General features: G+C 42.6%; 2 protein-coding genes across 2 annotated transcripts in view; one reads left to right on the top strand and one right to left on the bottom strand.

Annotated features, from left to right (window-relative positions):
• The window catches only part of ITPK1 (inositol-tetrakisphosphate 1-kinase), a 121,715-nt gene extending 107,387 nt beyond the window's left edge, over positions 1–14,328 (top strand). Inside the window, exons 5-10 of the mRNA XM_083618284.1 lie at positions 4,111–4,209; positions 4,940–4,980; positions 6,753–6,918; positions 7,652–7,719; positions 9,551–9,713; positions 11,303–14,328. Coding sequence (XP_083474410.1) covers positions 4,111–4,209; positions 4,940–4,980; positions 6,753–6,918; positions 7,652–7,719; positions 9,551–9,713; positions 11,303–11,622 — 857 coding nt within the window. The 3' untranslated portion in view covers positions 11,623–14,328. The remainder of the gene's footprint in view (positions 1–4,110; positions 4,210–4,939; positions 4,981–6,752; positions 6,919–7,651; positions 7,720–9,550; positions 9,714–11,302) is intronic.
• Positions 1–15,527, bottom strand: part of GOLGA5 (golgin A5) — a 496,232-nt gene that overhangs the window by 377,564 nt on the left and 103,141 nt on the right. The window lies entirely within an intron of this gene.

The following is a 15,527-nucleotide window of genomic DNA, read 5'->3' as shown; positions in this document are numbered from 1 at the left end:
AATCTTCTGTAGGGTTTTTTTTCCATTTGAGTTTCCATGGAAGACAAGCTGAGGGAGCAAAGGTGGAACTAGACTTCTCTTTGAATTTACATGGCTGGCGCCAATAGATATTTGTGAGCTTTAGACATGTGGATGGGGACTCAATCAAGGCCAGAAAGAATCCCTTGTATCTTGGTTAAATCAGGCGCAAATCCTTAATTGAAGTTAAGGAACTTTCTTCTGCCCAGGAACTTAAAAGTACTGCAGTCCTGTCACTTTCAAATGCTGGTGCCTGTTTCATCATGGCAAGGAGAAAGAAGCTTTGAAGCCGGGAGAACTTAATTTTGTTTGGAAGGTGTTATTTTTAGATCCAAGGCGACCTCAAAACATCAGTTTGTCTGTCATCCTCCCTTTCTTACAAGTTGCTTGCCGGCTACAATGCATTGCAATAAAATAATGGCTTAACGGCAGGGATGGTGAACCTGTGATACTACAGATGTTGTCCTATTAGCACCCAGCCAGCATGGGCAATGGGCCAATTGTATATGCTTATGCAAGTTAGACTAGCATATACAACTAGATTCATGCACTTGAATCTGAACTGAAACTTAGTTCACAGGTTAAGAACAAGAATTGGTAGCGTTACTTTATGCTTCTACAAACTTCAATAAATCATGTACGGCCCCTAATTGAATTTATTCTTCTTCACAAGGAATGGATGTGGATGTTAAGAAGCAGGGCAGCCTTAGAGTCAAGAGGTGAATAGGAAGGCAGGGAAGCAGTCACTCATTCCCCACCTCCAAGCAGGAGAGATGTGCTGCCACACCGTCTTCCCCTGGCTACACCACTTAAAATTAGGTGTACAGCCTGGTCTAGGTGGGACTGTTCCCCCTAGAAGAAGCAGATGCCTACTTAGGGTGGTACTCCTAGATCCACGTCTGTCAATGCCTTGGTGGCCCAGAATGCCTTTTACCAACTTTGGCTGGTTTGCCTTTCCTGAACAGGGGTAGCCCAGCCACTGACCCGTGTTCTAGCAGCCTCAGTTTCTATCACTGTAATGATATGGCAGTGGCTGTCTCACTAGCTGCTTCTGGGCCAGATGCAAAGTGGCAATGCTCATCTTTAAAGCCATAAATAGCCTGGGACCTAAACAAATGAAAGGAGCACCTGTCCCAGTCTTATTCTGCCCATGCACGAGGAGCTGTCTCTGTTCTCTGTGCCTCCATGGCAATAGATAGCCTGCTTTGTATTTTTAGTTGCTCTTCCAGTTTTGATGTATTGAATGAGTTTGTATATTATGGTGTGCTTTGTGATTGTGTGTACCCCGCTTCGGGATGAAGGGTAGGCAAAAAGTAGCCATAAGTTAATAGGATAAATAAATAGAACTGCACTTTCCCTTTTCTGGAAGGGAGTGTCAGTCTGAAGGACTGAAGGATGTGCCAGTCCCATATCTGAAAATAAACTTCAAATAAATTTCAAATACCTTGTAGAAGACTGCTTTCAACTGGTTGTATGGGCCATAATTTTCTCTTATCCACATTTCAGACATCATAATGATGCTCAAGGATGCCCTCCCATATTTCAAAGGGAAAGCCAAAAATAGACCTCCTCTGAATAACTAAAAGAAGCAAAACTTCCGGAGGAGTAACAGTGTTAGTCTATTGCAGCAAAAACAATGGCCATGTTTGTATCTCATGTTAAACCCAAGGGTAGGGAACATTTCTGGCCAACTTTGGCAGGTGTGGTGGTCAACGCAAGCGTCAAATCATTTTGCATAATTGTGATGTCAGATGAGCAATAGGTGGGTTGTCCTGCTCACCTGTCAGCTTGCCACAGTGCTTCCCAATTGCCCAATAGGCAGTTGCCAGCCAGTGCCAGGTTTACATATGGGCTGAGTGGGCTGCAGCCCAGAGACTCAGACTCTAGAGGGGCCTTGGCCTCTTGCCTGGTTTTATTTTATTTTAAAAAGGCAGATTTTACTCTCTAGGCCCAGTTGCTAAGTAACATTAAGCACATGATGTATGAGACTGTTTAGTAAAGTTCATGGAGGCTTTAAAGCTACTCGGATTCAAATGATAAAGTCAGCTATTAAGCAATGCATGTGTTCAGATCACTGGACAAAGACCCATTGGAATATTAGCACTGCGATGGACCTTTTGCCATTTTGAAGCAAGCATTCAAAAACCCAGCCTGGTTCTGCTCAAATAATTTATTCTACTCCATCAAAGTCAATGGAGAAACCTACGCAGTCTACTGTTCTGTAGACTTTTCTCTAACCAAACTACCTCAACTATAGCTCTGTCTTCTTCTGGATTTGATGATTGGCACCACGCTTTTCTTGTTCAAACCCATGCAAATTCTAAAAATCATATGGACTCCATGTTAACAAACGTGACAAGAAAGCTTATGATGAAACTGAAAAAGGAGATACTAGATGACAGGGTGAAAATCTTCTGCAGAAAATGGAAGAATTTGAATTCATTTTCATGCTTCACCTTTGGAGGCATTTGCTAGACCAATCTCATAAGTTAGCAAGTCACTCCAAAGTTTGCAAAATGAGCACATGTGCAGATATTTACAGCTCACTATTGCAGTCTGTATCAAACATTCAGGCTAATTTTGATGAAATCGAACAGCAAGCAAAATTTACTCTGAGACAGCACCCGAAGCCTTAGGCCAGTGATGGCCAAACTTGGCCCTCCAGCTGTTTTGGGACTACAGTTCCCATCATCCCTGACCACTGGTCCTGTTAGCTAGGGATGATGGGAGTTGTAGTCCAAAAAACAGCTGGAGGGCCAAGTTTGGCCATCACTGCCTTAGACAAACTTTCTCTAAGAGACAAGTTTAGGGTAAATTCATTTATCCCTGTCATGGATGGCGTTGAAGTCAACCTAGACAGAACAGCAACTGTGTATAGGAATGCAGCTGGCAATTTTCCATTTTTGGTGAACCTGCAAATAGCCAAGGAACAGATTCACAATGGTGTTGAGATGCTGATGCAAGAGTATCCAAAGGATGCTGAGGTTAGTCTAGTCCATGATCTCTTGCACTTCCACCTGTGCGTTAAACAAGCTCACCACCAAGATATGTATCAAATAATATTCCTGGAGAAAATTTGGACAGCTTTTCCCAATGTGGAAACAATTTTCAGATTGTTCCTCTGTTTAATGGTCACAAACTGTACTGGCAAAAGATCATTTTCTAGACTAAGAAGGATAAAGAATGATTTACTGTCAACAATGTCCTGAGATTGGTTGTCTGATCTAAGCATGCTCTGCATAGAAAATGATGAACTGAGACTTACTGATTTTAATGATATAATTGATATGTTTGCATCCAAAATAACTTGAAAGAAACTGTTCCGACTTTGTATGTAGTGTAATGTTACAGCATAGCTATGATTCCCCTATGAATGTTCTGTGTGGATGTTTTCATTACTTCCATACTTTTGTAAACTTATTAAAGATTATAAATTTATTTTTTAAAATAGGCTTTTAATCAATGCTAAAATTTCAGCAATGTTTTAGTTTCATTGCATAGATAAAGAAGAGAACAAGATTTTGTTTCTCATGATCATATGCTATTAAGTTTGAGCCTCCCAAGGTATCCTAGCTTAGGACCTCTACATTAAATCATAGTCAGTGTGGTTAGCAATGGTTAAATGTGAGTGAGAAGCATATTGGTGCTCACTGCTCAAATGTCCCCACTTTGCTCTTCTGCATTTTTGCTGAGCTGGGAGCAACAAGCAGCTAGCTTTTAGTTTGTTGTGTTGTCCAAACTTGTGCTCGTGGTTTGATTCCTCAAAACAAACCACAAATGGTAAGCCAAGAACAAATGTTGTGCATTTGCGTTGCCCATAGTTAAACGTTATAGTCTGACATGATGTGCAGGGCAGGCCACTTTGTTCTGCAGTACCTTAAAGACTAACAAGTCTATTGTGTCATAAGGTTTTATGGACTAGATGCATGAAGTGAGCTCCTCCAGATTTCAGGCATAAGGGGAAAGGGAAGAGAATGTTGTAAATATTGGGTTCAAAACTGTTCCTTAGAAAGCCAGTACTGGCACAAATTGAACAATGCGGACAGACTGCTTCAATCTACTCTCTCTGTTCCCTCCCCTCTTGTTTTTCAGATGAAAGGATCTGTTCTCCACCATTTATGGAGTTGACAAGTGCTTGTGGAGGTGACACGTTGCAGCAAATAGAGAAGAATGGAATTGCATTCCCGTTCAGTACGTCAACAGACTTTGCATTTCACCTAATAATAGGCAACTAGAGTATTATCCCCTGAAATGTATTCTGATAATCAGCACATCTCAGAAAAGAAGGTTGAAAACAGTACTTGGCTGTGGCCCTCGGAACGTTGCCCAGAATAGAATGTGGCCCCTAGGCTGGAAAACGTTCCCCCACCCCTAGACTAATGTGTGTGTCTTTGATTTACTGTATGTGCTGTACACTACATATTATGCAGGAAGCTCTCACCAAGCATCACAGTGTGATGCAACAGATTTCCCCATTGTTTGATTCTTTCTGGATTGTATGGAATGATTTTCCAGGGTCACTGTGAAAGACTCGGGTCCCTTATTATATTGGTGGCATTGAGAGAACGGTATTCCAAAACTGTGGTAGCCACCATAGAGAAAGTCCCTTTTCCCATGGCCACTCATCTTACAAACCATGTGGGTGGACACACCAGGAGGGCCCACAAAGCTGATCTTAACATGTGGTCAGGTTGGGGCAGGCTGCAGGCAGACGAACAAAAAAATTGGGCCCAGTCCACGTAGTGCTTTAAAGGTTAAAACCATCCCTTTGCATTAGGCCCCAAAATGTACTAGCACAACCTGTTACCAGTGCTGACCCCCTTGCCCCCAGCAGGGCTCTGGTAGTCACAGTGAAGAGTGTTTTGGTTAAGTTCTACCCTATTTACTCAAAGTTAGCATTTCTCCTTTTTTGTTTGTGTAGTCTGTAAGACAAGAGTGGCCCATGGAACCAACTCGCATGAGGTGAGTATTTATCTCCCATCTTCTGCCTGATGAAAAATTAAAAAGTGCCTTTGTTGGGAGTCCTAGTAGAAAAGGAGGATAGAAACTGCCCCCGTTGGTAGTTTTGTTTATATATCTGAGGGAGAAGTAGAGAAGGTTCTTCTCTTTTTAAAAAAAAATTCAGAAGTCATTGCTAATTGTCTCATAACTCATACTGGGCATCACAGTTAACTGTTTTCTCATTCCGCAAGCCAAATTAATAAACACTTAATACCCAGTTAATGAAATACTATTATTGAAGTGTTCTTCTCCAAATTAACATTAGAGAGTTCCTAATTCTATTTAGTACAGAGACATTTTTAAAAATTCCAGCCACTAAATGCCAGCCCTTTACCTTTAGCTGCCTGGAAGGTATTCAGACTCTGCATCGACAGGCAGGCATTGTAAAAAGAGAGCTTCATACCTGTGCAGCAACTGATAGGAATGCCTCTTTAGGTCCCCATGTTATCCACATGCAGCACACACTGATAAAAGGATGCTCTTTGTTGCTCTTGGGTTACCTGACGGAAAAGTATGGAATAAAGCTTAAGAAGACATTAATTAAATTCTGAACCCAAATCTTCAGCAAAGCAATGGCACTGACTTCAGAGATGCAGTGGGCTGGCTGTTGGTTTGCTTTTAAAGAGTTTTCATGTTAAATTATACTTTATACTTTTAAAGTACAGATCTTCAGGGTCCCTTGCAACTCTGTGATTCTATGATTCCATGATTCTAAAGTTAGCGCAGCAGGTGAGAAGCTAGCTGTCAGCTTGAATAGGCAGGGGCAGCAAAGTGTCCCCAACTGCTCAGTACAAAAGAAAACATAACAGCGGCTCAACAGAAGTCGCACAGTCCCTGCCCAGAAAGCTGCATACGGACCATTGATTCATTTCTGTGTCATGCAAAACTGCTAAAATAAAAGGTTTTATTGTCAGTCCATACTTGTTCATTCAAGGTTTAAAATGGTATTTTTGCTTGTATGAGATCTCCGATAAGGAACTTTGGTTTCTTTCAGTCTCCTTCCCACTCCCCACCCCAAAACCAAACATTGCATAAAATAATTCAGAAAGCTTTTTTCTGCATTGACTCATCTGAATACTAAATGTAAAGGCAGCCAAAGTGGGCTCTTCATCCACTTGGCAATTTGCATGACGAACACACCCAAGGTGCAAGGTGGAAGCCACACCTTCTCCAGACTAATAATAATAATAATAATAATAATAATAATAATAATAATAATAATTTATTATTTATACCCCACCCATCTGGCTGGGCTTCCCCAGCCACTCTGGGCGGCTTCCAAAAAAATATTAAGATACTGTAATACATCAAACATTAAAAACTTCCCTAAACAGGGCTGCCTTCAGATGTCTTTTAAAAGTCTGGTAGTTGTTCTCTTTGACATCTGGTGGGAGGGCGTTCCACAGGGCGGGTGCCACTACCGAGAAGGCCCTCTGCCTGGTTCCCTGTAACTTGGCTTCTCGCAGTGAGGGAACCGCCAGAAGGCCCTCGGTGCTGGACCTCAGTGTCCGGGTAGAACGATGGGGGTGGAGATGCTTCTTCAGATATACTGGACCAAGGCCATTTAGGGCTTTAAAATGATTAGGACTTAAAAATGATTATGTGCGCATCTGTGTTACTGCTGCAGGGAGCCACTGGTACGGCAGTGATCCTGTACGCCACGTAATGTGCGTTAATTACGCTTAATTGCGAGTCCTTGTAAGAATATGTGGTTTCCCCTATCCATTTTTCAGATGGCTATCATATTCAACCAGGAAGGCCTGAAAGCTATCCAGCCTCCGTGTGTGATCCAAAGCTTCATCAACCACAACGCCGTCCTATACAAAGTCTTTGTGGTTGGAGAGTCATACACTGTGGTGAAGAGACCGTCTGTGAAGAACTTCTCAGCAGGCATTTCAGGTAAACCTCTGAGAATGGCACTTTTGGTGCAAGCCTGAACGGTAAAGAAATCTTGGTGGCCGAAGGGGAGGACTCCTCTGAACCTGCCTTCTCAAGAATTGGGCTTTAGGTCATGATGGATAATCATGTTTGTCGTCGTTGTTGTTTTGCAGTAAATGGTCTGCTTTTTCTCACATCTGCACGGAATCCAGATGTCTTTGTTTGAGGGGAAGCCTTTGGTAGGAAATGTATCACATTTTTCCAGCACACAGCCCATCATACTGTGTGTGTGCGCGTGCATTGCTTTTGCAAGTGTTGTGAGCAGCCATGTGCACCTGCTTGTGACATCACTAGTGCCTCCCCCCCAATATTTTTCTTTTCAAGAACACAACAATTTAATTAAAAGCTCCTGTCCCCTCCCTTTTGCAGAAAAGGTACCACCTCCCTGTCCATTATGTTGTGATGAAGTATTGCAGTGCTCGTTCTGGATTGGTGCAAGTGAAGGGATGATGTAAAATCGTCCCAGGACTTCTAAACAAGTTGCAAATATCGCAAGGACACATAGAGTTCTTGGGTTACACTGCCCCCTGGTGTTGCATTTATCTATTCAAATCCCTTAAGGAGCCAAGAATAATGATTTGAATGCAGAAGGGAGGGTTTTCTGCTACCTGTACAGCACAGTAATCACCTATAAATCACCAGCTCCAGAGTTCTGTTTTAACGTTTATGCTTTTCTTACTATTACACGCTGCAGATAGAGAATCCATATTTTTCAACAGCCACAACGTATCAAAGCCAGAATCCTCTTCAGTCCTAACAGCAGTAAGTATAACAAGGCCTATTTCTGAATACAGTGATTCAAGCAACAAAACAGATCTCAAGGCCCCTTTTTGCAACCATCTCTCCATTCCAAAGCCATTCTTTCCTGGTTTATTCTAGGAATGGTTGCTGCTACAGCAAAGTTGCAAATCGAAATCATCCAAGAAAGCCTCTTGAAATGTTTTAATTGCACCTTTTATGTCACAGAAATGTAGGAAACTTACTTTATACAAAGTCAGACTGTTGTTTGCTGTGACTGGCAGTGGCCGCCAGAGTCTTGGGCGAAGGCCTTTCACCACGTGATAGTTATTCGTCTTCCTTTTTATAACTAAATGGAAATGCCATGGATTGGGGTTTTCTGCATGTGATGCATGCACTGTGGTTGCCCCCCCCAAAAAAAATCAGGGTGCTGGACACGTAGTAATTCGCCACAGCACTCCTGAGAAGTGGACTGAAGGGGATTAATGGAGAATGGGTTACAGTGCAACAAAGTGTTTTCCTGACACTTGATGTAATAATGCAGTCCTTTTGAATTAATAAAAAGGAAACAGTAAACAGTGGAGAAATTTGAGCAGTGCACCTCAGCTCTGAGAAGTTTAAGGTCCACTCCCTCTGCAGTCACTTATGGGAGGATAAATGTGCAGCGGAACCTCGGTTGTCAAACGTAATCTGTTCTGGAAGACCATTTGACTTCCGAAACCTTCGACAACCGAGGCGCAATGGGCGATCGGCGAATTCCATTGAGAAAATGGAGAAACGCGCCTTAGAAGCCATTCAACTTCCAAGGCGCATTTGAAAACAGAAGCATTCACTTCTGGGTTTTCGGCGTTCGGGTTCCGATTCGTTCGGCTTCCGCGATGCTCAAAAACTGAGGTTCCCGTGTATTTGTGTTTTTCTCCTGGTCCGTAAGACCCCTTCTTGATTAGTCACTTTCGTGTCCTAGATATTAGATGTGGCTTGCACTGGCTGCGCAGTAGGAAATGGGACAAAAGAGTGAATTAGTTGGTCCCACTGCCTTAAACTCCAGTTGTAAGGCTAGCCAGTGTGGTTTCACTTGTCTACGACTCCCAGCCTCCCTGACCATTGCTGTCCTGGCTGAGCCTGCTGAGAGTTGAAGTCCAACAACATCTGGAGTGCAACTTGGTGTCTATCATTACTCTATTCAGCAGCCATGTGGCATGTTCCGTTTAGCCGCTAGAGGTGAAATGAGATGTGCCACCTGACTTGCTGCCACTGTGCTTCCTGCTTCCACCCTAGCACCCTGCAGCCATGGTGCAAAAAGACAGACATTGCTTGCTCAGTGGTTCTTCACCTTCCTCTCCTTGCCCCAGCAGGCCCTCAAAATCTTCTTCAGGGGTTTTGGGGCAGACTTTTAGGGCGTACAAGAGTTTGTAGGAGGGAGGAGAGAATAAATCTGTTGCATAAAGCATGTTGGTTGATCTTGTACTCAGAAGTCATTTAAAATAAGGGTGTCTTAGTAGTTGTTGTTTTCCCTTGGAGTGCTAACGGCCCAGGTGCATGTATACCACTTAAAACCTGAACCTTTAGAAAAGTTACATGAGTAACTAAGTCCATCGTAACTTTTCCATGAGTGCGTGGCTTTGAGGTCATCCTGTGAGCATCAGATAACCCCCCTCTTCTAAAGTCTCATAACTGAAAGCAATACATAATGCAGTTACCATAGAGTATTAAAAAAAACACAAGACACTCTTTCATGGATGTCATTAATCAATGATTAAAAAATCAAAAAATCTGCCAGCAATAAAATAGGAAACTGTCTGGGAGACAAAACACACACTCCAGTTTTTAAACTTTCCCTCTCTTTCCTTTATAGCTAGATAAAATAGAAGGCGTGTTTGAGAGGCCAAACGATGATGTCATTCGGGCAATCTCGAAGACATTGAGGCAAGCCCTGGGTGTTTCTCTCTTTGGGATTGACATCATCATTAACAACCAGACTGGTCAGCATGCTGTCATCGATATAAATGCATTCCCAGGTAAGAGCAGGCTGCTACATAGCGTATGAGAGCATCTGCAAACATTACGATGGATATGGAAAATACAGGTGATTTCACTACCACCTTCTGCAGCAAATGTGTAATGGGTTGTACCCATTGCAGGAGTTTCATTTGCCCAATGACTTCTGCTGCACAAGGGCACTTGCCTTTCCTCTCCTCTCCCCACCCCAAATCTGCTGTGACATTTTGGGGGGGGTACCCAGAACAGATTTGGGGGACGCACAAGAGGACAGGGAGAGGAAGTTTTGTTGCGCAACAGAAGTCCTTTTGTCAACAGGACGACTTTGTTGGACATCGCATGTGAGTACAGATACTTTTTTAACACCAGCATATACTTTTCTGGAAAGTGACCCAATCAGCTTCCCCAGTCATGCTTATACTTGCGTGTAATGTCCATGCATTTTGTGATTTTGCAGGAAACAGTGGAGCAGCACTCACCTTCCCTGCAATGTTCCTACTATGATGGCGGGAGGTTGAGAGGGAAAACTTGGACAGCAGTAAACTAGAAACCGGAGTTTCATTGATAATGAGAAATTGGTGTTATGAATTGAAATCTCTTAACCACAACAAAAACCAATTTCAGGAAATGTTTCCTGTATTTAGATTAACATTTCTTGCTAAGTATAGCACCTAAAAATATCCAGGTTTCCCCTACTTTATCCCATGTTTGCTTTATTCTGTCATGAGGATTTATCATTCTCTGGAAAAGAATTTCACTTTAAAATATTGCAGCTAGGAACATGGTGGGTTTGCTTTGCTTTATGGCACTCAATGTCATCACCTCTAGAGAGGAAATGTGCTTTTTGCCCTTCCTTCCACAATCAGACACTTGGGGGCTGTTCCAGCTAAGATGTTTTAGTGCTTAAAGTGCTCTAAAGACACTTTACTGCTCTCCCCTCCTCCAGTCACCTTGTAATCTGTATGAAAATCCATATTGCATACTATTTATCCCCTTATACGCTTTTTCAAATGTATTCTATCCTTAAAAGTGCCTTTTAGGATGTTTTATAAGCTGAGAACCATATCCAGATTTCAGAAAACTGCGAGATCCAAAGAATAATTATATATTTGCTCTGAAAGGTAGGAAATAGTTCAGATTGCTTAAAATTGCAGACCCAGTGAAATGCTCCTCCATCACTTGGTAGGAGGTCTGAATTATACTAGAAGAAAGAAAGAAAGAAAGAAAGAAAGAAAGAAAGAAAGAAAGAAAGAAAGCTCGCCAGGTTCTGGGAGAAGGGGGGTCTGGAATGCTTTCTAGTGATAACGTGTCAGCCAGCTGCTCCGTGTCTGCTTCCTCCTCCTCCTCCTCCTCCTCCTCCTCCTCTCCCATTATTGCCCTTCTCTGCTCTTCATCTACCTCTGAGCTGTGACCTTCATCAAACCACTGTTGTGAATCTATACTGTCTTCCTCTTCTCTGGAAGGTTCAGGAGGAGGGGAAGCTGGTCTCCACCGTTCCTCCTCTGTCCAGTCCCTGATACAGGGTGAGAAGAGGAATGGGGAGAACTTACAGAAAGAGCTATTCTAATAGGAAGACATCCATGCCTGACTCTTCCTCTTTCCTTTTCAGGTTATGAGGGTGTCTCGGAGTTCTTCACAGACCTCCTGAATCACATAGCTACCGTCCTGCAGGGGCAGTCTCCGGAGGTGTCGCAGCTAAGTCGCAGCAAGCACTTGGCGGAGCAGAACAACAGCCTAGCGGGAGAGCGGACATGCTGTGCTAGCATGGGCTGCCGGAGCCTGGCGGGCAAAGACTCCTGGATTGTGGAGAGCGAGACCAACAGCTCCGTGAAGCTTCAGCACCAGAGACTAGGCTGCAACTCCGCAGTGTCTCCTAGCTTCCAGCAACACTGCGTTGCTACGTTGGCAACGAAAGCTTCCTCTCAATAACCCAATCAGTGCCATGGACTAAGAAAAAACTCTGTAGGCCCCAGGATCAGAGCAGGATGGTTGGTAATGCAACTACGAAACGAAACATATCTCTCGGTTCAGCGTGATTTTGGAAATGAAAAACAAAATTAGTGATCTGGGTCCACTTCATCAGATTCCTATTGTAGATTTGTAGTGAGTTTACACATACGTACGTGTGTGTGTGTGTGTGTGTGTGTGTGTGTGTGTGTGTGTGTGTCTTAAACACTAGTTCTTAATGTTGGAGGGTGGGGTCTCTGTCCCCCCACTCCTTTCCTCTTTGTGATTATTAATGACCAGAATTTCAAGGATGAACTTCACAGAATCGATAAGGATTGTATTTGAAAATTTGCACATGCCAGTTCTTCTTCGTGACTCCTTCCCAGACCAGTCCAAAGAGTTAAGCACGAATGTCCATGGGTGCTTTTAAAGGATTCGGGACTAGGGCACAACCTACATGCCCAGAATTAGTTTTGGTTTGATGGACGCTAATGTTAGGGCCAGTTGCAAAATGTTCCCCCTTCTCTCATAAGAAAATTATGTACTTGGCAAGTGTGAACAGTCTGTTTTCCCAGCACATTTCTTATTGGCGTAGGTCGACGCAACACTGCCATTTGTTCCTTTGGCGTATATGAATGTTGCTGTATTTGGCACAGGAGTAATCCGGGACAATCCTTTTCAACCAGGCCTTTTTAAATTTTCTTGCTGCTGTGCTGATCCTGAGACTACAAAGGGTCAACTAGTTTTGTGACCACTACTCCCCATTATTCGTTTTACTCAGCAGGCAGAACTTTGTACAAAAAAACAAAACCGGGTGGCAACTTGCATTACACTACCCACCCAACCCAGTCACTCTTTGTGTTTGGCTGTCTCTCTCGTTCTCTCCCCACCTCCTCTCGTTGTCACCGGAATAGTGTCATTAGGGCAATGTTATAGAATCTATAACTTATTTCACAGCCTGCTTATACCTTAGGACCTGGTTGCAAAGCAAAAGTGCACCTTATACTCTTTCAGCACACAATTCCTTTCAATTCTCCTGCCAGGAATTTTGTCCGCCTTTGTCCAGTTCCGAATCTTAAACCAAAATTAATGGAGCTGGCCAGGATGTTGAGATGGCATTGTTGGTGAGATTGTGGGCTTCTTCCTTTTTGAAACAATCACTAAGTCGTTTCATTAAGGAAACGCTAGTAAGGTCTTATATCGGGCTTAGATACTGATGGAGCGAGCGAGCATTTACATGGGTTGTAGCTCCCTAGGCCAGTTCGCACATGGTGAGTGCATGGTAAGAGGATATGTGTGCATGCCAGCCAGCCTGTGGCCCAGGCTGTACATGTGTTTTCTCTCCCAGCACACGTGGTTTTCAGGGGAACGGAGCATGTCCATCATGCATGTCTGCCAGCCGCTTCACATGTCACACGTTGCTTTGATGTACTGTTAATGCTAAAAGAATATGAACTGGCCTTAAGGACCCTCACCCATCGGTCCCAAGAATGTTTGGATATGCAATAAAGAAAGAGAAACGGGGAGCAATTGATGAATTTTGGGGCATGGGAAGAGCCAGAGTGGGAGAATGACCACACACATTTTGGAGACTTGACAAGTGTTCACCATGCCCAACCATAGGGGTGTGTTTTTTGGAGAAAGGTTTATAAGTGTTGGTATTAGAGGGGAGCAGGGGGTGGGTTGGGGAGAGAATGCTAACTTTACTTATATGTTTGCGTTTCATTTATAAACTCCGTTATAGAACGCCACAAGAAAGTAATTAACTTAATTAGCCACCCCACACCCTCTGAAAGAGGCTATCCTTGGTAAACTGTTTTCCACGAGAGACCGCTAGCGCTTTCCGTACGAAATTTAGGCCACAGCAATCCTAAATAATTATCTTCCTCCCATGTCAGCCGTTGTGGAGGCATCAAAACAAATTGTACGGATTTGCCTGTGCATTTTTTAAAAACATGCATTTGGGGCGGGAGTGAAAACGTGGATTTTCTTCCTGTTGCAGGAAGCCTTTTCAAAGTTTGTGGTGTAAAAAAAATAAATGAATGCAAACAGAACGTATTTCTCTAAAACCCTTTTAATCTTGGTGAGAAGCATCACTGAAAGCAACTGATTCTCTCCCTCCTTCTCTGCCTGTAATGTTCAGTAATACAAGGTTTGTGATGTTATCATGTTGAGTGTTGCAAACCCTATGCCACCTCATTGGCTGCCGTTGACATGAGTCAGGAAACCAGCAATGTGATGTACTGTCACAAACTTTGCTTTACTTACCATTATGGGCTGTGAGCAGCAGGAAGAGTCATGGGTTCTTGCCACAGATGTCCTCAGGGAGCAAGCAGTCTACCATGATATATATCGTGATACTGTGGCATCACTGGCTTACGGAGCGTTTTTAATTATTACTCCCCCCCACACAAACCTTTTTTAAAAAATTGAAGTGGCAATATTAAATTTGAGTTAAGGGGTGAGCAAGCTAGAAGAAGAGTCTGTTCGGTCTGGTTTAGTAATGGGGAAACATTTCAAAACTAACAATGTTTACATGAATCTGAGTATTGGATCCAATTACAGTGTATTTATGCTGTTTGCTAGATTTAATAATAAGCAAGGAATTATTTTCGCGGCTGCCTTCTAAATTGTGGTTGGCCTATTTTGCACTGCTTCATTTCTCCAAAATAAACTACTGAAATATAATTGTGCATTTTAATATTTGTTTAAAAATGATTATTTAATAAATTTTGTAATTTCTTTGAAGTTTTAACACAAAAATGCAGTCCAAATCTTGACTACCAATAGAACCTAATTTAAGTTTCGTAGCCAAATAGGTGACCAGCCTCTTTCCTCCCATGGCTATAACTGAAGTTTATTGAAGTTTCATATCCTACAAATATTCTGTAACAAGATGGTATTAACAACTGGCTTGATCAGCAAGTAAGTTGTAGTTCTGTTAGTGTGACATTTGCCTGTCAGTATCTTGGGTCAAACTACGGATGGTGGATCAGTCCAACTCTGGTCTGTGTCAATTTCACACATGGTCATTCATAAGCCTGTTCCCGTGTCCGCATGAATCAATGATTTTTGTTTTAAACCACACAAGATTTATTTTTAAATATGTATTTTATCACAAAATACATATTTGAACATGTCTTTTACATCAGTGTGTGTGTGTGCATTTCTAAACTTACATAATACTAAAATACACTTTTTTAAAAAAGCATTTCCACATGTTTTTTTTTTAGCTGAGATCTCTTATCTCAAAATCTGGAGCAATGCAAACTCCAAAGGATAACCAGTTTGCAGTGGATTCCACAGAAAATGAATTTCTCAGGCTTCTCTGCATCAGTCTTTCCATATGGCATGAGTAAGGAATGCAACTAATTCACACAAGTGCTGGGGAAGTAAGGGTGTGCTGTTTCAAATTGCAGAGCAATTAGCAAATGTTATTAAAAAATAAAGCTACATCAGTATAAAATGAACTTTTCATCTATGGGCCACAGGAGCATCAAAACTCTTGAACCCGTATTTGAGGTGCTTCCAGATTTTAGTTTCCAGTGCCAGTTTTGTGTGTGTGCTTAACAGTCTGAAAGTACGCGTGATATTCCTTGTCATACATAGGGTGAAAACAGTTGTACATTTTTCTGTCTTACAGGAAACACACACCTTATTGGGCACCGTTTTTACTGAATGCATAAACAAATGTGAGTGAGAGCTTGCTGTCAAGTGCCGTCCCACTCCAGCATATAACCAGGGATCTAAATGCTGAAAATGATTGGTAGAGGAGGCTCCCCGCTGCAGATTTTGCTTGTGGAGTGCTCTAAACACGGTAATTGTGATGCTTTGGAAGGGGTACAGTTTGGCAGCATGCACTGAGTCACTTGTTTCTTTATGCACGG

Source organism: Podarcis filfolensis (assembly GCF_964270895.1).
Source record: "Podarcis filfolensis genome assembly, chromosome: 1".
Classification (NCBI taxonomy): domain Eukaryota; kingdom Metazoa; phylum Chordata; class Lepidosauria; order Squamata; family Lacertidae; genus Podarcis; species Podarcis filfolensis.
This window is presented reverse-complemented; position numbering and strand designations above follow the sequence as displayed.